At 40.1% G+C, this 22,199-nt stretch overlaps 1 protein-coding gene and 1 non-coding gene across 2 annotated transcripts in view; both read left to right on the forward strand.

Annotated features, from left to right (window-relative positions):
• The first annotated feature begins 19 nt into the window (after nt 1-19).
• The window catches only part of STK32A (serine/threonine kinase 32A), a 131,354-nt gene continuing 109,174 nt past the window's right edge, over nt 20-22,199 (forward strand). The window contains exons 1-2 of the mRNA XM_010850474.1: nt 20-147; nt 4,321-4,468. Coding sequence (XP_010848776.1) covers nt 4,417-4,468 — 52 coding nt within the window. The 5' untranslated portion in view covers nt 20-147; nt 4,321-4,416. The remainder of the gene's footprint in view (nt 148-4,320; nt 4,469-22,199) is intronic.
• TRNAE-UUC lies at nt 3,928-3,999 on the forward strand. Its single transcript has one exon. It is a non-coding gene; the product is annotated as a tRNA-Glu (tRNA).

Here is a 22,199-nt window from a genome sequence, read left to right on the forward strand (position 1 = left end):
GCTCACACCGGCCGCCGGGGCACCCAGGCTGGTAGGTTCCATTCCCCGCTCACTCCTCTTGCTCAGAGTTGCTCTTTTAGCTCCTGTTCCCCAGGTGGAAGCACCAGTCTGAGCTTCTCCGAAGGCGTGAAGGGATAACGGAGCTAGGTGAGTGATGCTCTAGATCTTTTTCCTTTTAAATCAACCTGCATACTAAGAGCACTGGTGGGAAGCTAGGAAGTTGAAAGGAAAGAGAAAAAAGACAAAAGCAGGCAGTCGGGATGACCCACCACAAGCTGATAGGGACCATTCCTAGCTTCTTAGAAATGTGTACTCCACTTTGTCCACCAGCCTCTGGCTCAGGTAGAGACACAGACAGACTTCAAAAAATATTTGCGGGGTAAGTGTGGGAGGTATCAATATTTCTGCTTGTTACTCTTATCCAGCCTCAAAACAAGCCAACATTGCCTTTGATGGCTGGCTTCATCTCCACCAGAATTCCCCCCGCCCTCGCCGCCCCCCCACACACACCTGCCCCAAAGCTGAAGAATTGGAATGGTTTTATACCAAGTGCCATGGAGTCATACAGTGGACTGCTATGCAGCACTTAAAAAGCAGAAATCAGAGCTGTATAATGTATAATCTACATTATACTTGTAGATAGCACAAGTAATGATCAGTAAGATGCAAAATATACCTATTGTCTGATGTCACTTAGGTGACATTTTAAAAGACACGTTATGTGTGTAAAATCACAGAAAGTAGTCTGTAAAATGTATACAATCACATTCATAATCGCAGCTGTTTGGGGGAAGTATGAAGCGGAATGAATTTGGCATGAAGATTGAGGTGGAAAAACTATTTTCCTATAGGTTTTAATATATAAAAATGATAAAGCAAAAGTTGATGAATTATAAATAATAGTTAACTGCAAGTGATGTTAACTTGGATTTTTTTCAGGATATTTTCTTTCTTTCTTGTGTTTCTAAATTTACCTCTGTTTAAGCAGTTTTGTTGTTCAGATGCAAACAAAATAAGTTATGTCTGTGCATATCTTGTGGGAATAAAACTAGATGGTTCTGTCGGAAGTTACACCTTTTTTGCATCACAGCATAGGTTCTTCCTGCAGAAGACACCTCTTTACCTAGGGAGCCTGAGCTGCTTGGAGCAGCTCACCTGTTGACCTCCTCCCAAAGTGTAGGCCAAAGGTCAAACACTGTCTACAGTTAATAATCTGATAAGTGGCCAGGTCAAGGGGGAATCTAGAAACTCCTTCATTTCCTTAATAAGACACATTGCTGTTTCTCTTATATTTTCTGTCTAGGATGTTCGTTTCCATGGGTGGTGACTGCCCCCTTGATATCTCAAAATGATGCTTATGTAACACTGCAGAGTTAATATCAGGTTAGGAAAGGGTGTGGGGGTTGGTAGGAAAGGCCTGTAGCTCTTCTGGGCCCTGTTCAGTGGAATGGAAAAGATGTGTCTCCATTTGCCTGCTAGGAAAAAGTTGATTTCTTTCTGGATATGAGGGAAAGTTACCAGTTTGGTTATCTACAAAGGGAGAAAAAAGAGAAAGACGATTCTAGACAGGATTGGGTGTATTAAACACAATGGATAAGCTACAACCCAATAGGCCAAGTCTTCTGCCCATCCCCCAAACAAGAGTGGTTCCCTGTTTACATATTTTCTTCCTACACTAAAGAACATCACTGGATCTTTGGTAAACAAAATTGTCTGCACATCAGAACAGAACTCGGAAATATGGCAAATTGTGATCATATCCCTCTTTCTGTTTCTGACCTGACAAGTTACAAGGTCAGTGCTTAGTACACTTTGTGTTGTGGGAAGATGGGCTACTTGAGAAAAGCCTGAGATGTGAAGAAAAATCTAAGAGTGGCAGGCTTGGAGTGTGGTGTGAAAGCTATGTGTACTGAGGTTTTACTCACAAAATTGAAGAGAATGTAGCCCCTGTCTGCAATATTAATAATCACAACTCCTTAAAATTGATGTTCTCTTTAGGACTAAGCCTCTCTAATGTCATCTGTGGCTCAACCTTTACTATTCCCCACTTATTCTGGACTCTGAATGCAATAATGAAACACACAGGGCACTCCATTGCTTCTCCCTAGCCTGCAAGGAAATACTAAGAGTATCCCACCCACTTCTTCCTCACTCTCTTCCTCAGGGATTACAAACCCTTTGTTTGTAGCCCAGAGATACAGTTGAGTTCTTTCTCTCTCTCTCTCTCTCATCTCCATCATCCCCTCTGAGCTTCCTCCAACCACCTGTTACCTCCTGCCCCTCCCTCCCCTCCCCCATATTATTTAATCTCTTGCTTCCTAATTGCTGACTCTGTCTTTGCTCTCCATTTAATGCTGCTTTTTCAAGTCCAGAAGGCACTTTGCCAGCAGTTGGCTTTCATTATGAAAAGTAGCATTTCCTTAATGAGTCTGCCTTCCAAATGAAGGCTTTACTTACATTTCCTCTAATAGGAAAAGGAGCTTTTCTTCTAGATTTGCATAGGGGCTACTCAAATTCCTTTTCAATTACTCATCCTTAGTCCAGGTTCACTTGGGACACTTTTTTCTATTCTGACTCTAACTTGTATTCCTGTCATGTGCAAAAAGTTCAAGAGGAAATCAACAGGTGGCATATTAAAAAATAATACATGATAAGGAAATATTGCACTAATAAAAGTAGCAATAACTAATATTAATACTTTGCAAATTATGTGCCAGGCATGGTGCTAGTTGCCTCACACAGAATGTCTCATGTTGGAGAAGACTCTTGAAAGTACCTGGGACTGCAAGGAGATCAAACCAGTCCATCCTAAATGAAATCAGTCCTGAATATTCATTGAAAGGACTGATGCTGAAGCTGAAGCTCCAATACTTTGGCCACCTAATGCTGAGAGCCAACTCGTTGGAAAAGACCCTGATGCTGGGAAAGATTGAAGGCAGGAGGAGAAGGGAATGACAGAAGATGAGATGGTAGGATGGCATCACCGACTCAATGGATATGAGCTTGAGCAGGTTCAGGAGTTGGTGATGGACAGGGACAGGCATGCTGAAGTCCATGGGTCGCAAAGAGTCAGACACAACCGAGTCACTGAACTGAACTGATGAGCCATATTTGTCCCATGCATGAGATATGCTCAAGTCATATGGCTGATATGAACTTTTAAATATTGTTTTATATAAAATCTAGGTTTTTATCCTTTTGCAGGGTAGACCTAAAGATCTGGCCCCAGGGCCTGTGTTTGCACTTTAGCAACAATCTTTTTGATGGAGGCTGGATTTCGCAGGTCGCCAGTGTCCCAGCAGGCAGTAATATCTTCCCCCTGGTCCAGCTCATTCATTTGCATTTCCCTCTGGCTCTTGTAGGCATCTAAGCTTGTGATTTCTGCAGAAGGCATTGTTTCTCCCACTTGAGAGATGGGCAATTTAAAAGCCATTATCAGTGTCAGCTTTCCATACCAGTTTCCAGGAAAGTAAAGCTGTTTTTATAATTATGTTAAAAATGATCAAAGCTGTAAATATACACTTTTCAGGGCTTTTTAGCTCTTGCGTATTATCCGAGCTTCCTAGCTGCCAACAATTATTGAGCACCTGTACTGTGAAAATACATTAAGTATTATCACAAATTAAATGTGATTTCATTTGTCTTTGAGGTGAGGACTGTTATGATCTTCAAGTTCAGGGGAGAAAAGAAATATGTTCCATGAAACTCTGCGATTTGCTGGCATGGTCAAGCCCAAACTCAGAACTTGTGCCTTTGATATTATAGTAACTTCCAGGGTCAGAGGAAAGAGGGGATGTCTTTTTATGACTGAAAATTAACTTGATCACCCATCGAAAAATGTTTATAATTAACCTATTTTCTCAAAGATATAGAAAATCATAATACAATGTTTCTTTTATATGTGTTACATAGAGCACTGCTGGGAATTCCCTGGTGGTCCAGTGGTTAGGACTCAGCACTTTCACTACAGGGGCCCAGGTTCAATCCCTGGCGGAGGAATTAAGACACTGCAGGCCACACAGCGTGGCCTAAAGTAATTTTTTTAAAAAAGCACTGCTGACCTCATTTTAAACTTGTCTTCACACTTAGAAAAATATTTTGCTTTCCTCCCTCTTTATAAGTCCAGGTCCACTTCTGATGAGGCCATGTAGTGGGTGCTCCCAGATGTTAGATGTTCTCTGTTATTTCGCAAATTGTCATTTTCAAGAATGAAACATTTTACTGCAGAGGTTCAGATTAACTTAATTTCAGCTACTGTCTGTAATCAGGTACACCTTAGTACACCATATCATAAGAATTCCTTTTCTTTTTATCTCCCAGATACCTAGCTGAGGTTTCCAGACCCCTTTTGAGTGAAGATGAATGTTTCTGTTGGAATAATGTAAGTGGAAGGTCCACGTCTGGGTAGACTCAACTATGGGAGCCAACACTTCAAGCAAACCACCAGTGTTTGATGAAAATGATGATGGTGAGAAATGTTCACTAATTGTATATAAATATAGAACTTACAGAATTCAGATATAAGCTCCTCACTTCATAAATAAATTGCCATGTACTGAATTGGCCACAAAGTTCCTTCAGGGTTTTCCATAGCATCTTAGGAAAAAACCAGAGTGAACTTCTTTGCCAAGCCAATAAGACCTTTAAAAAAGGTAGAAATGCAAGGATAAGCCTGAGCATAACCTTGCATGCTAAGAGCTGGATTTTACCTTCCACTTTCCATGGGACCTTGGACAGCTTTCTTAATCATGACTCTACCAATGCCCTTTGTCCAAAGGGAGCTGTGAGTGGGCACCTGGTTTCAATAGAAGACCTTGAAACTAAATGATTTATAATTCTCTGTGCTGCTCCCTTGACAGATGAACCTACCCCTGGTACAGAAAATTTCTTATATTATCAAATTTCATGTGAATAATAATACTTATAATATTATAGAGTGGAGTGAGGCAAGTTTGTGCCTTCTGAGCTTCCAACTTACATATTCCTATGGGTCCTTGCCAATTTCCACAATGCTAGGTCGTAGGAAAAAGAATCAGTTTCATTGGAGAAAAGTGAAACTTTAGAGCAGCCTTATAGGCATATGCTGTTAGGTTGTCTGGGGAAAAAGTGGCCCTGGACCCCAGCTAGTAACTTGCCCAGGTGCCCCAGAGGAAGCCCCCAGAATCATTTCCAGATAGTTCTGTTAATTGGACCACAAAGGAAATGAACAATGAATGGAAATTCAGGAGATTTGAGCCCTAGTCCTCCTCTCAGCTACCTGTGTGGCTCAGGAAGTTTACCTTCAACTTCCTCATCAATCAACTGAGAGGAGAGGGTAGTAAACTTGAAGTTCTTTTTCAACTCCAGAAGTTCATCATTTTGAGATCCTAAAGGCACTTTGCAAAAATGATGAAACAGCATCTGAACCATCAAGGAAACTTTGCTAAAACAGAAACTTACAAGTTAACAGTGACTTAAAGAAGATGGTTGTGTTTTTCTTTCTCATGTTAGCAATCTAGGCATAAGTGATCCAGGTGAGATGTGACTCTGAAGGGTTAGGGACTCTGGTCTGACAAGCTGGCTTCTTTCTAGCCCTTCATAGCCTGAGTGTTACTGCCACCCTCATTCCTCAGGCTGGCTCAGCACCACATCACATCCCGGCCATGGGAAGGGGGAGAGCGGGGAGACCAAGCCCACTCCTTTTAAGGATGTGATTTGCCTGTTGCTTGTCACTTACACTCACACTTACATACCTAGTTACAAGGGAGACTGAGAAGTTTAGTTAGTTATCTTGCATGGCCATGACCTTCTAAAAATAAGGCATTCTGTTTTGTTATACAAGAAGGGGGACAATTAGCTATCTGCCATGGCTGGGGAACAAATAAAAGTCTGCTCTGGTCTTAGTTTTTGAGTTTTTGTTTGAACCCTTTAAAAAAAACAGATACCTGGCCGATCAAGATGCTTTGTTGCCAGCTGTTCATTATCAATTCAGAGATGTGTCATGACTACCTATACAAAATACTGCAGAGGAACCTTGGAATTATATGGTTTGAAAATGGTCTTAAGAAAATTTTACTCATATCTGTAGCCTTGCTTTACTCTTTCAAGCTGTAAAGTCAAGGATCTAGAGGGTGTTACTTGATTTTTTCCATGTCTAAAATAGGAAGACAAAAAGACTTGGGTTTCATGTGTTTGGTTCACTGTGGTCCCTACAGATTCATAGCTAAGGTTGTACATGATGCTGGTCCTCAGAGAAGAGAGGAGGAAAGACAGGCCAGCTTCATGCTTGTTACTTGTTAGGGGTATGTGTCATTTTAAGGTACTAGGATAGCATGATAATGAGAAAATAGAGAGGTCTAAATCTTCTTTAATCCAGCCAGCCCTTGATTTCATGGAGTGCCCAAGAAAGTTACTTCCCCCAAGGAATTGTGGCAAATGAGAAAGCAGGTATCACTTTAAAAGTAACTTTAAGGGGCTCTGGGAAAACTAGGTTGGAGTAAAATTAGGCAGAAGGAGCAAGCAGCTCTTTCTTAACACCCTCTGTGGTGGTGGTTGTTCAGCCGTGTCTAAATCTTTGCAACCCCATGGACTGAAACACACCAGGCTTCCCTGTCCTTCACTATCTCCTGGAGTTTGCTCACTCATGTCCATTGAGTCAGTGATGCCGTTCAACCATCTCATCCTCTGCCATCCCCTTCTCCTCCTGCCTTCAATCATTCCCAGCATCAAGGTCCTTTCCAACAAGTTGGCTCTTAGCATCAGGTGGCCAAAGTATTGGAGCTTCAACTTCAGCATCAGTCCTTTCAATGGATATTCAGGGTTGATTTCCTTTAGGATTGACTGGTTTGACCTCCTTGCAGTCCAAGGGACTATCAAGAGTTTTCTCTAGCAACACATTATTGATCTTCAGAGTTCAGCCTTCTTCATGACCCAACTCTCACATCCACACATGACTACTGTAAAAACCATAGCTTTGACTATATGGACCTTTGTCAGCAAAGTGATGTCTTTGTTTTTTAATATGCTGTCTAGGTTTATCGTAGCTTTCCTTTCAATACACTCTAGGTCACCACTTTTGTTGTCCTGGCCCCCAGCAGATGAGCCTACAGTAGCATCCTTAGAGAAAAGAGCTGTGCATAACAGTATGTCTGCGCTTCCCAGGGCAAGACTCTGAGTCCGTTTACATGCTGAGTTGTAAACACAAGTAGAAAAACAAATGCATCTGCTACGAGCCCACGCCTCCGCCGGCTGTGGGGAGCAGAGCAGGGCACAAGATGCCCCTTCCCTGCCTTTGCGGAGCTCTTGTTCTAAGGGTGGGAGGCAAGCAAGAAACTAGTTAATGAATACACAAACCAGATAACTTCAGACAGTGTTCAGGTGCCACCAAGGGAAGGATCTGAGGACCTTATGGAGAGTGACAGGGTGATGGTGAGGAGACTTCAGATAGGGTGTGGCCAGAGCTGGCCCGAGTAAGTAACACCTGAGGTAAAGCCTGGAAAATGTGAGGAAGCCACTCATGTAATAACAGAATAGTTCAAGCACAAGAAAAAGTCCAAATAATGACAAAGTAGGAAATGACCAGTTGCCTGTATCTCCACATTCTGATGAGAATGAGTTTGTATATTATGAAAAGGGTTATTTAATTGCCATATTAATTTATTTTTTTATAAGATCATTGAGTTTTGGGAAGAAAAATTATGACTTAAATGAGTAAATCCTATAACGTAGATTTGGCTCCTTTCATAGCTCTGGACTGAGCATAAGGAAAATTTTTATTTGATTGCTATGAGGCTTCTAACCAAGAAACAATGGCAAAAAGCACTGACTGATCCAAGAACATTAATGCCTATATCATATTTGATCTCTGTATTTTTATATAAATAATCAAATGGAGCTAGAATCTAGGGCACTTAAACGAACCAATATAATTATTTTAAAATATTGCTGAAAGAATCCCAAGATGTGATGGAAAAGTGTTTACTATTCCCATTATACATTTGAGAAGAAAATTTGCACCCATTTTCCCAAGTAATATTTCAAGATTTCTTTCTCATGGAAAAAATGTTTTGATTTACTTCAAAGGTAATTAAGGAATAAGATGTTAGTGGATGTCCTTTGAGATAAGCTATTCTTGATGGAATTCATCCTGACACTTTCTGTTTCATGCTGGTCCATCTGATACTGATCTTGAGAGAATCATTCTGTTAGTTACTTATGTTGATCTTTATTTAGCGAAAACGAAGTATAAGCTTTATAGCTGCTGAGGAAGAGCAGAAGGCTTGCTTAGTTAATTACTGTTAAGTCATTTCTTACCAAGTAGATCATACATGATACTACTGTTTTGTGGTTTAGGGTAAACCTAAGTTCTGATTATTTTGTGTGTGTGTGTGTGTGTGTGTGTGTGGTATAATATATATGGGCTTCCCTGGTGGCTCAGATGGTAAAGAATCTGCCTGCAGTGCAGGAGACCCGGATTTGATCCCTGGGTCAGGAAGATATCCTGGAGAAGGAATGGCTATCCACTCCAGTGCCCACCCATTCTCTTGCCTGGAGAATCCCATGGACAGCAGAGCCTGGCAGGCTACAGTCCATGGGGTCACAAAGAGTTGGAGATGACTGAGTGTCTAACACCCTAACATATATAATAAAATGTACCATTTCCCCCACTTTTAAGTGTACAGTTCAATGGCATTGAGGGGGTACAGCTAGGGGCAGCCATCACCACCATCTATCTCTGGACCCCACGGACTGTAGCCCACCAAGCTCCTCTGTCCACGGGATTTCCCAGGCAAGAATACTGGAGTGGGTTGCCATTCCCTCCTCCAAGGGATCTTCCCAACCCAGGGATCTAACCTGCGTCTCCCTAGGCTCCTATACTGCAGGCAGATTCTTTACCCCTGAGCCACCTGGAAAGCCCCTGAACTTTTTAATCTTCCTGAAGTTTTGTAGCCATTAAACATTAATTCTCTATTCCCTCATCCCCTTAGCCCCTGACAACCACTATTCTACTTTATGTTTCTATGATTTTAACTGTTCTGTGTGCATATATTAGTCACTCAGTCATGTCTGACTCTGTGAGACCCCATGGACTATAGCCTGCCAATCTCCTCTTGTCCACGGGATTCTCCAGGCAAAAATCCTGGAGTGGATTGGCATTTCCTTCTCCAGGGGATCTTCCTGATTCAGGGGTGGAATCTGGGTCTCCTACATTCACAGGTGGATTCTTTACCATGTGAGCCACCAGGGAAGCCCTTTAACTGTTCTAGATACCTTATAAAGTAGACTCATGTATTATTTGTCCTTTTGTGTTTGGTTTATTTCAGTTGTCAAGGTTCATCCATACTGCAGCATGTATCAGAATTTCATTCCTTTTTAAGGCTGAAAAATAGTCTACACTGTATGCAGATAACACATTTTGCATTTAGTCTTTCATTCATCAATGAACATTGGGTTATTTCTACCTTTTGAATACTATAAATAATGCTGCTGTGAACACGGGGGTACAAGTATCTGTTCAAGCCTGTTTTCAATTGGTACATGCTTTAGAAGTAGAATTCCTGGATCACATGATGATTCTTTAATTTTTTGAGGAACCACTCACCACACTATCTTCTACCTAATTATGTTCTACATTTTAGTAGTGGGAGACCACTTGACATAGTAGACCAGGGCCCTGGTAGTGAAAACCCATACACAGATTCAAATCTCAGCTGTGCCACAAACTAGCAATCTGTGTGTTTTTATGTGGAAAATCAAAGGAGGTATAGCCTGATCAACCATCAAACACCAGAGTCAATCTGACTAATTATAAACGTTCTAAAAGGATTTGAAATACCATAAAAAATGGTCCCCAAAATTAAATAATTGCTAATGAATTTGGAAAAAAATTCTTCTGTTGTGCAAGTTATTAAATCTCTGTAAGCTCAGTTTCTTCATATATAAAATGCAAGTAAATTGGACATATACTTCATTGGGTCACTGTGAGGGTAGGCTAAACTAATGCAGGTAAAATACTCAGCAAGGTGTCTTATATAAAGTAACTACCCACTTAATGCTAGTTAAAACACTGTTTACCAGTATCAGAGTCTCTAAACATGAACTCTTTTAAGTATTTCTACTTCAGAAAGACACAGCATTGATGACATGCAACTGTGTAGATGCCATAGGTAATATGACCTATTCACAATTCTGTCAACAGAGTTGGATTGCCAGATGGCAGAGCTTATAAATTCTGTGAAAACCTATGTAAGTCCTCTGAAAAGAAGCCAAATTATTAACTTCACAAAAACATAATCTCATCTGGTTTTTCTTTGATCTCCTCTGGGGTGATTATATTTTCATTTAAGGCAAAATCATGAACTCATTGGGTTGAAAAATCAATAAATTAACTTTTCCTGATTTAAGTCTAAAGCAGATTGTTTAAGTAATCCCATTTGACCAGACATCGTGATAGTTTTCCCCCAAAACCAACTACCATGTGGATACTATGAGAAATAAGGAATAATACAGAAAAACTTTCTAAGTTTCCTAAAAGAAAAGAAATACGGGTAGTAGTTGTTATTAATGTTTATAAATTGTTATATCTGTTTTATTTCCTCTCTCTCTTTTATTTTTTTCACTTGTTTTATTAAAAGATTAGCATTTTCAAAGCCCAGTTGTTGAGGTTTTCAGGCTGACATAGGGAAAGAAATTCTTTAGCACAGGAGAAAGTGGCCTTGGTTATAATTCAGGGTCTGGGCAACAGAAGAGGATCTTGTAATCACTGCAAGTTGTATGTGTTTCCAAGCACATAGAAATCATGTAGAGGTGATGGAGTTGGTTTAGTTAAACCAAGAGACAGCTTTCTTCTGGAGGACTGTAGCTGAGAAAAGTTGGCCTTACATTTAAAAGGCTCTACAAAGAGTACATCGATGCTGAGTTTGCAGAGAGAGCTCAATTATTGCATTGTTCTTTGGACTTGCTGCAAACTCAGTGTTCCGCTTTCATTTGGCATCACTTGTCTCCTAGGATGTGTGCGACTGCTTCCAGTTTTCCTACATCTTCTTTGGGGACAGAGGCAATGGGTCCTTCAAAATGTTGGGCCAAAAAAATTGGCCACAGATTTGCAATGCAAAAGAAATGGGAGGTTACTGAATTCATTCCAGCCCTGAAGGACTTTCAGACTCTTCCTTGTTATTTTAATGTCCCAGTGGGGTACGCAAATGAATTTCAGACTTCCCCCTCTCAAACTTGAGTAATGTTGTCTGATATTATTTAGTATTTTGTGTTAAAATGGTTGGGAAAGTAAAATGAACATTTCCCTAGTGAGAACTGGCTCCTTAAAACCATTTCTTGGACAGTCTAACATTTAGTTAAAGGATTTGTCATAAATGGTCTCAGATCCATTGATTTATGGCAACAAACACTTTTAATTTGGGAGAGCTTTATTTCCCCCATGCTAAGGTATCAGAAGAGTCAGGGAGAAACAGGCTAGACAGAGCCAAGAAAAGAGACATCAAAGACAGAGGCGGTGATTCCAATTTGCATGTTTCCTGAGCAGTGGGTTAGAAAAACATGTTTGGGAGAATCTACACAAATAAATTTGGGCAACTTACATCCTGCCTGTGGAGATTCACAGTGCTTATTAGCATAATAATGGCTCTGAAATGTGCAACAGTATTGAAATCTCAGTACTTTGATAATTTTCAAACTTATTTCAAAATTAAGTTAGGTTGTGGAAAACCTTTTAATACCTTGTGGCAAATAATTCTCTGTGAATCTCAATTTGGGAAGCAAAAGGTCATAATCATGAACACTTTCTATTGGAAACATAATTTCTTCCCATTTATTCCTTTCTTCCTCCCTTCCCTGATTTAATAGCTTGCAGAATCTCCACAGCTGAAAAGCGATGATGTTCTTCTGTAAAGTTTCCTGCCTACAAGCTTTTCAGGCAACACAATGCATGTTTATGGAGGTTAATAAGTGAAACACAGGGTAGCTCTGTTTAATGGTGGGATGCTTCCAGTCCCTATGGGAATTAGATTGGGAGATAACTTCTTTTGTGTTTTTAAAGAACATTTTAGTTCAGAGTGTCTTATGCACAAAGTATGTTGAAGCAGTTACTCATTGTTAAACAATCATGCTGTACTAACTTTTTATCCAATCCAAAGCTACAGACATGTTTTTTTCATCTTGAAACTAACCTAGGTTGAAAAATTAAATTGGTTAGCTAGCTTCAATATTCAGCAACTACTTCAATGAGAATGGGAGTGAAGGCCTTCAGAGAATCTGACTTCTGCTATACGGGCTTCCCAAGTGGCACTAGTGGTAAAGACCCTGCCTGCCAGTGCAGGAGATATAAGAGACACAGGTTTGATCCCTGGGCTGTGAAGATCCCCTGGAGGAGGAAATGGCAACCCACTCCAGTTTTCTGGCCTGGAGAATCCCACGGACAGAGGTGGGCTACAGTCCATATGGTCGCAAAGAGTCAGACATGACTGAAGCGACTTAGCACATATGGCCTTACAAGTGTAAATTCACTTACAGAGACCCAGGACTTTACCAATTCAGGTTCTATCAATTATACAGGGATTTCAACTATACATTGCTCTGGGACCGTTTGTGGAAATTTCGTTTTTAAACACACATACACAATGATGGAATTATATTCCTCTTAAAATAGGACGCAGCACAATTTATATGGTTGAAAGGACTGAAAAAGCTATGGTTATAGATTTTGAATTCACTAGACTGGCAGAGGCTTTTTTTTTTTTCCTCCTGAACTATTTCCTTCCTGGAGGCATATTTACAGTACAATAAGTTATATTAACCTTGTTCTACACTTGAGTTACCTATGTTTTTTCATTATTTCGAAGAAGAGTTGACAGTAGGGGTTGGTATGCTTTTTCTGTGGTGGGCCAGATAGTAAATATTTTATGCTGTGCTGTTCAGCCTCTGTCACAATGACTCACTCTGCTGTAGCCCCATGAAAGCAGCCATAGACAGTGGGGAAACTAACAAATATGGCTCTATTTCAGTAACACTTTTACTTGTAGACACTGAAATTTGAATTTCACATCATATTCACTTGTCACAAAATATTTTGACTTGCCAAACATTTAAAAACATGAAAGCCATTTTTAGCTTATGAGCCATATAAAAATAGAGGGTGGAATTTGACCTCCATGCCATGGCATGACAGCATGCCATGTTGTACTAACCCTTGCCCTAAGGCATCCTGAAGGCATTTATTTATGTGTGCCAGGGGCTCATCTGATATCCACTCATAACCATCGAGCTGTCACTAAAAGATTGGGCAAGAAGACTGACATCTGTTCTCTACAGATGCTTAACAAAGGCAGTCTTCACAGACTCTGTTTTTCTTCATCAGTTTGAGTCAGTAGAAGTACTTGGACCAATAAATCTACTATTTTAGAGAATAAATTATATTATTTTTGTAAATATATGTATTATTTGGTAGCCTAGATTCAATTCAATGTAACTCATTTGAAATATCATTAGTAGAGTTTATTTCCTACAAGGGGCATTTAGTCAACTGAGAGACATCCAACAATCGGGGGTATTGATCCCCGATCCTGCCCCAACTGCTACTTCCCGATTTGTTCTAAAGAAATAGCCAGTGTATTTCTGACTTTTGAACCAATTCATGAGTTGGGGTCTAGGCAGCAGAAAAAGAAGCTGTTGGTGCCCATTGCTTGGTCTTGGCATGAGTAGTTGGTGCCAGGAAAGCCCCGACTCCCTGGGGTACCGTGTTTCATAAAAGGGAAGTACTGACTATGCAGGCAAATGCCATCAACTGGCCTTGAAAGCTGCGTTCTTGGAGAAGTTTCAAATATTTCCTTAAAGGACCTGCCAAGCTCCACATGTATTAGTGGCAATCATTTGCTGCCAACCAGTTGGGATGATAAAGGACTAGGGAAGGAGCTAAGTGATTTTTTTTTTATCAGTGGATCTTCAGTGAAATGTTCTAGAGTGGACCTTCAACCTTAAACATTGTGGTGTCAGTTAAGCCACAGGTTAATTCAGTGGCTTCTAGATACCCTCTGTGAACAAATATAATGTTTTTCTTAGTCTGTGGTGAAAGGAGAAAAACAAGAGCAATGTAGTAAGTTTCTCACATGGTAATACTAGTAAAAATTTTAAGTTTACATTTACCTTCTTTCTTGTGTGTGTCTAGTATTTAAGAATTGTGGAAATACAATTTTTTTCACAGTGAGAACTTAGAGAAGTGACTTGTCTCTCTGATCTCCAGTTTTCTCACATGTAAATGGCTGCTAATAATAGCATCTGCCTTGAATATATTTTGTGGGAATAAAAAGATTATCCGTAAAAAGTGTTTAGCACACTGCCTAGCACATACTAATTGCTCATAAAGAGTTATTACTGCTGTTATCATGATCACCATAATTTTTAATGTTCTTACTTGGCAAATAAAAACTAAAAGCTACCCAATATTAGTTTTCCTTTTCTTCTCTAGTTTTTGTTTGCTGTTTTTAAGGTGGATGGGATTTTCTGATCTGTAAAATCCAAAAATACAATTGTAATTTTAAATCAGTACTATGTAGATACCACTGAAGAGGCTGAAATAGAAAAAAAAAAAAAAAGGTGGCCTCTTTTAATTGGGACAATCATATTCATTTGAAGTGAAAGTTGGTGGTCCCTGGGCTAACCTAGTGGGAGATGGAAAACTGAGAGTTTATTCAACATGTATTTTCAATATAAAATAATTGAGAGTTACTGATAGATTGAATGTGGACTAAGAGGAAAGAACAATATCAAGAATGAATTCTAGGATTTGCTTCAATAGGCAAGTAGACGGCTGTGATATTTTGCTGAGATGCAAGAGAAGGGGTGCTGAGGGATGGGGACATGTTTAGGCATAGTCAAGACTTCTCAGTTGGGTGCATAAAATGACGGTGTATAAAATGCTGATATCAAATAGGAAGCTGAGATGAGTGGAAAAGTCTGGGCTAGAGATATAAAAGACATGGTTTTAAATTTTACTGAGACAGATGAGTCTGCCTTGGGAGAGTGGAGAGTAAGGAAAAAGAGACGAGGAGGAGAACCCTAGTATTTAGAAGTCAGGCAGAGGAAAGCAATCAGCAAAGGAAATTGAGAAGGAACAGCCTGTGAGATATGAAAAACGTATGTTCTGGAATGTAAGAGAAGACTCTTTCAAGGAGAAGGAAGTAGTTGCTTGTGTTGAATGTTCCTGGGTGGTTGAGTAAAGTGAGATTTGGGTTGAGTAAAGTGGGATTGGAGAAGGCAATGGCACCCCACTCCAGTACTCTTGCCTGGAGAATCCCAGGGACAGGGGAGCCTGGTGGGCTTCCGTCTATGGGGTCGCACAGAGTCGGACACGACTGAAGCGACTTAGCAGTAGCAGCAGCAAAGTGGGATTAGGCAATCAGCAGAATATAAGTGACACTGACAAAAGCAGTTCAAGTGGGGATGTGGAGGCAAGAGCCAGAGGCTGGGGAGTCAGGAATGTATGGGAGGGGAGGACACAGACACAAGCAAGTACAGTAAACCCTTTCAACAAGTTTGCTCTAAAGAGAAGCAGAGAAATGAGTCAAGCACTGAAGCTGAGTATGATGTTAAGGGAGGATCTTTTTTTAAAGAGGAAATGGTAGAAGAAGTTTAAGTTGATAGTTTCTTCCCCTTTTATTGGTTAATTCCTGTGAAATGATGAGACCAGAGTTGGCTTTATCCATGTGGGAGCAGTGTAGGCGCACAGGGTTTTGCATTCAGAAGGGCCCACACTTGGGCTGCAGTGCCTGCAGTTGCTGTCCCTAATTTCCTACAAATTTCAGCTTAGAATTTATGTTTGCTGAGGTCTGATGGGATATAGGCCCCCAGGGGCTTGAAGACTTGGCTCACATGCTGCCTCCTCCCTAGGAAGGCTTCTAGGTGAGTTGCCAGGGCCCTCCTACCTCTGTCTACAACAGATTTGGGTGCTGATGTGGGGGATGCTGGGGGTGAGGCACCCCCACGACATACTCAGGTAGGACATGTGGTAGTAGTCACTGCTCCAGGCTGGCAGTTTAGCAGGTGGTCAGCTGGACACTGTTACTTTGAATCATCCACCTCCACCTTCCCCCTCTGGAAACTGAGTATGTCATGGAGTTTGATTTGGAAGCAAGTGATATGGCAATCAATCGAATTCAGATTGATTATATTCTTTGCAGCCAAAGATGGAGAAGCTCTATACTGTCAGCAAAAACAAGACTGGGAGCTGACTGTGGCTCAGATCATGAACTCCTTATTGCCAAATTCAGACTTAAGTTGAAGAAAGTAGGGAAAACCACTAGACATTTCAGGTATGACCTAACTCAAATCCCTTACAATTATACAGTGGAAGTGACAAATAGATTTCAAGGGATTAGATCTGATGGACAGAGTGCCTGAAGAACTATGGGCGGAGGTTCATGACATTGTACTGGAGGCAGTGATCAAGATCATCCCCAAGAAAAAGAAATGCAAAAAGGCAAAATAGTTGTCTGAGGAGGCCTTACAAATAACTGTGAAAAGAGAAGCTAAAGGCAAAGGAGAAAAGGAATGATATACCAATACAGAGTTCCAAAGAATAGTGAGAGATAAGAAAGCCTTTCTCAGTGATCAGTGCAAAGAAATAGAGGAAAACAATAGAATGGGAAAGACTAGAGATTTCTTCAAGAAAATTAGAGTTACCAAGGGAACATTTCATGCAAAGATGGGCTTAATAAAGGACGAAAATGGTATGGACCTGACAGAAGCAGAAGATTTTAGAAGAGGTGGCAAGAATGCACAGAAAAACTGTACAGAAAAGATCTTCATAACCCAGATAATCAAGATGGTGTGATCATTCACCTAGAGCCAGACATCCTGGAATGTGAAGTCAAGTTAGAAAGCATCACTATGAACAAAGCTACTGGAGGTTATGGAATTCCAGTTGAGCTATTTCAAATCCTAAAATGATGCTGTGAAAGTGTTGCACTCAATATGCTAGCAAATTTGGAAAACTCAGCAGTGGCCACAGAACTGGAAAAGGTCTGTTTTCATTCCAATCCCAAAGAAAGGCAATGCCAAAGATTGCTCAAACTACCACACAATTGTACTCTTCTCACAGGCTAGAAAAGTAATGCTCAAAATTCTCCAAGTCAGGCTTCAACAGTATGTGAACCATGAACTTCCAGATGTTCAAGCTGGATTTAGAAAAGGCAGAGGAACCAGAGATCAAATTGCCAACATCCTCTGGATCATCAAAAAGCAAGAGAGTTCCAGAAAAGCATCTACTTCTGCTTTATTGACTACGCCAAAGCCTTTGACTGTGTGGATTACAATAAACTGTGGAACATTCTTCAAGAGATGGGAATATCAGACCACCTTACCTGCCTCCTGAGAAATCTGTATGCAGGTCAGGAAGCAATGGTTAGAACTGGGCATAGAACAATAGACTGGTACCAAATCAGGAAAGGAGTATGTTAAGGCTGTTTATTGTCACCCTGCTTATTTAACTTATATGTAGAGTACATCATGAGAAACGCTGGGCTGAATGAAGCACAAGCTGGAATCAAGATGCCAGGAGAAATATCAATAACCTCAGATATGCATATGACACCACACTTATGGCAGAAAGCAAAGAAGAAGTAAAGAGCCTCTTGATAAAAGTGAAAGAGAGTGAAAAAGTTGGCTTACAACTCAACATTCAGAAAACTGAGATCATGGCATCTTGTCACATCACTTCGTGGCAAATATATGGGGAAACAAGTGAGAGACTTTATTTTGGGGATCTCCAAAATCACTGCAGATGATGACTGCAGCCATGAAATTAAAAGAGCTTGCTCCTTGGAAGAAAAGTTATAAGCAACCTAGACAGCATTATTAAAAAGCAGAGACATTACTTGGCCAACAAAGGTCCGTCTAGTCAAAGCTATGGTTTTTGCAGTAGTCATGTATGGATATGAGAGCTGGACTATAAGGAAGCTGAATGCTCAAGAATTGATGCTTTTGAATTATTAGAGTATTAGAGAAGACTCTTGAGAGTCCTGTGGACAGTAAGGAGATCACACCAGTCATCCTAAAGGAAATCAGTCCTGAATACTCATTGGAAGGACTGATGCTGAAACTGAAACTCCAATACTTTGGCTACCTGATGCAAAATACTGACTCATTTGAAATACCCTGATGCTGGGAAGGATTGTAGGCAGGAGGAGAAGGGGATGACAGAGGATAAGATGGTTGGATGGTATCACTGAGTCAATGGACGTGAGTTCGAGTAAGCTCCAGGAGTTGGTGATGGACAGGGAAGCCTGGTGTGCTGCAGTCCGTGGGGTTGCAAAGAGTCGGACACGACTGAGTGACTGAAGTGAACTGATATGGAGATGTACTTACCACCCAGTAACTTTCTCATTAGGAGTAATGACAGGGGCCAACTACCATAATACCCTTTATCATCTTATCAGCCTGTAGTTTAAACGTGACAGGCCTGAGGCACTGAAGGTTAAAGCACTGACCGGTATCAGACAGCCACACAGCTAGATCCTGAATCTTGATATAAAATAACTTTCATTTATTTCAGTTACAGATATCCTCCCATGATGGCCAACCAGAATGAATTTATAAATTGAAACAAACCTAGGGGATTGCTTTTCAGTAATAATATGTCAGACACTAATTAAAGGCCCAGCAGTGCATCCTGCTCTCTGAGAGCTGAGTCATTTCATTTCACAGGGGCATTCGCCTTCACATCTGCTGCAGCCCACGCTATCCCTCAGACTACGTTATTGCTAACATGTAACAGGTTCAATACATAACACCTCTTCTTCCCTTGAGTAAATTACACAGTTCCTTGCTACTCTTGAGTTTACTTGTCTTCCTCTATTCATTTCGATTCCAAGGACAATTTCAATGACCTACATCGACGTCTTTCACAATTTATTTCACGGCTATAATCATCCTAACTGACTCACTCTTCAGCCTTTTTTTAGATCAACCTCATTGTATGATAGCTCGTAGGATAATTTTGGTTTACCTTTATAAAATAATAAAGTCATTGCCACTTTGATAACTTCACTTTCTGTCCAGGGTATAACATAACAGGAAAAATGTTCTAAACTAAGGCTTGATTGAACATGGAAAAGAATTTCTGCTGAAGTCGTAGGTGCCTGATTGGTAACTGGAATTGGCTTGCTTGCTTGTTTGCCCCAGCGCATCGCCACTGAAGACTGTAGCCCCAGCTTTCCCTATGGTTAACATTCTAGTACAAAGGTAGATGAGATGAACTACATTGCAGCTATTTTTAGGAAACGTGTATTTAAAAGCAAGTTTTATAATTATAAAAGTAGTACATCTGAGTTGTAGAAAGCCTGGAAAATAAAATCAGGAAGAAAAAAAGTCACCCTCAATATCTCAGCCTCTGGATAACTCTTGCTAATATTTTGGGGAGTTTCCATAACTCTCCTCATTCTTCATTCTGGCACCTCTCTTCTTTCTCACTCACTATATTTTTCTTTAAATTTCTTACTTTAATTTACTTATTTACTTTGTTAATTGTGTTTTTCTCATCATAAAGTAAATTTCTTGAGGACAGGGATTTTTGTCCATTCTATTCACTTTTATATCTTCAGTACCCAACTTATTAAATAAATGAATCCATTAAGTAGTTTTTATCTGTGCATGTGTGTAAAAGGCATTTGATGTATTTGAGATGATGCTTTAAATGCTTCTGCATCTGCAGTTTCATTTATATCATGATAGTGTGTTATAATTTCTTAAAATTTGATTTCTTGAAAGTTTAATTTAGTGGTTCTGCAGTTCTATAACTTTAACAGCCTATAATTTATTTAACTTCACAGTTTTAAACATACCTAAATGACAAAAGGTACTGATGTTGTCTTAGATTACAACTGCTTTTTTTTAGTGTTTGATAATTTTTTAATCCTAAAAAAATATTTGTATGGCAGGAGACAAGAGACATTATTCCTTATTTTGGAATAGTAAATCATCACTATAGTGAAATAATATTCAAAGCAGTTGGGTTTATTTATATGGGATTAATCTTAGGTATGAATATTACTTAAAAACAAATGTTGACTTGAATGAGTTGTGGAGACTTTTGTACCATTTGCTCAAAACTTTTTCTTTTATCACTTTTTGTGAAAAATGTTACATAAAAGTTGGAATTTTAAACAGTGTACAGTTAAGTGGCACAGTATATCCTTGTGCAGCTATCACCACTATCCATATCCAGAACTTTTTAATCATCCCAAGGAGAAACTCTGTACTTAAACATTGACACCTCAATTCCCCCTCCCTCTAGCCCTTGGTTATCTGTATTCTACTTTCTTTCTTGGTGAATGCGACTCTTCAAAGCTCCTCATTTAAGTATGATCATACAGTATTTCCTATTTTGAGTCTGGATTATTCCACTTAGCGTAATGTCTTCAAGTTTCATCCATGTTGTGTCAGAACTTCATTCCTTTTTATAGCTGTATAATATTCCAGTGTACATATATACCACTGTTTATCCATCTGTTGATGGACATGTGAGTTGTTTCCATCTTTGGGCTATGGTGGATAATACTGGATGAATATTGGTACCCAAACACCCATTTGAGTTCTTGTCAATTCTTTGGTGGGCATACCTAGGTGTGGACTTGCTCAGAGGTGACTTGTAGAGTTCAGCCATTATAGGCATTTATCACATGGGGCTGCGTTTACCTTTACATGATGGTGAAGAGTAAGATTTCTATTCCTTTCAGAATATTTTTCCAGAAGGAACCCTGTAGTCAGCTAATGGCTAGAGTTAGGACTGGGCCTGAAGCCTTGGTCCATACATCACTGACGGACATGCCAGAGTTTTGCTTATCCTTACTGGAGCTAGTGCTTAGAAGACCAGGATCTATCATTTTATCCTTGTTCAGGATTTGCTGACATCAAGCATACTCAATCATCAGCAGATTCAGTTAAGGAGAAAGAAAACACGCTGCAGAAGTGCTTCCTGTTCATCTCCCTCCTCCAACTGCTGAGCCAGGCATAGTGGAGACACCAAGGAATTCGAGAACCTTCTCTTCAGGGATTTGAAAAACTCCTCTTCTGCTCTGTTTGACAATTTTCTCAAACCACTTTATGAACAGTAGCACTACACATTCATGTGCTCTTCAAGTTCTAGGAATATTCAGTTAGAGTTAGAAATCAGCCAATCTTTCTTGTGTCTTTTAACATTTCATCACATTTAAAAAAAACATGCCTCTCACACATGCCATTTTTCGTATGCTTTGATATGTGGAAAGCATGCACTACTGTGTTAAGTAGTAGCCTGCTTAGTGTTGGAGTTAGACACTGCAAATTAGTTTTCTTGTATTAGTTTCTTAGGGCTCTGGTAGGAAGTATCACAAACTGGATAGCTTTAAACAATGGAGATATTCAGTTGTGGAGGCGAGGAGTCTGAAGTCAGGGTGTTGGTGGGGCCCTGCTCTGGATAGATCCCCTAGGGGAGCCTCCTCCCTTGCCTCTTCTAGCTTCTGGTAGCTCTAGGAGTTCTTTGGCTGGTGGCAGCATCACTACGATCTCTGACTCTGTCTTCGCGTGGTCTTCTGTGTCTGTGTGCAGACTTCTGTCTTCTTACAAGGGCACCAGTCATTGGTTTAGGGGCCTAGCCTACCTTACTCTGGTACAACTTCATCCCTAACTTCGATGAAAATATGAGTCTAAAAATGGTTTTAAAAAACACTAGCCAAGGTCACAAAGCAAATATATGATAAACTGATGGCTATCTCTGATTCCTACCGTTAAATTTCCAAAAGGAAAAAAAAAAAAAAAACTCTTGTTTATTGAGCATCTATTATACTCTTGATGTAGAAAATTCTGAAAGAGATGGGAATACCAGATGACCTGACCTGCCTCTTGAGAAATCTGTATGCAGGTCAGGAAGCAACAGTTAGAACTGGACATGGAACAACAGACTGGTTCCAAATAGGAAAAGGAGTTCGTCAAGGCTGTATATTGTCACCCTGCTTATTTAACTTATATGCAGAGTACATCATGAGAAACGTTGGACTTGAAGAAACACAAGCTGGAATCAAGATTGCCGGGAGAAATATCAATAACCTCAGATATGCAGATGACACCATCCTTATGGCAGAAAGTGAAGAGGAACTCAAAAGCCTCTTGATGAAGGTGAAAGGGGAGAGTGAAAAAGTTGGCTTAAAGCTCAACATTCAGAAAACGAAGATCATGGC

This window comes from Bison bison, unplaced genomic scaffold (assembly GCF_000754665.1).
Source record: "Bison bison bison isolate TAMUID 2011002044 unplaced genomic scaffold, Bison_UMD1.0 scf7180017864291, whole genome shotgun sequence".
In the NCBI taxonomy this organism is placed as follows: domain Eukaryota; kingdom Metazoa; phylum Chordata; class Mammalia; order Artiodactyla; family Bovidae; genus Bison; species Bison bison.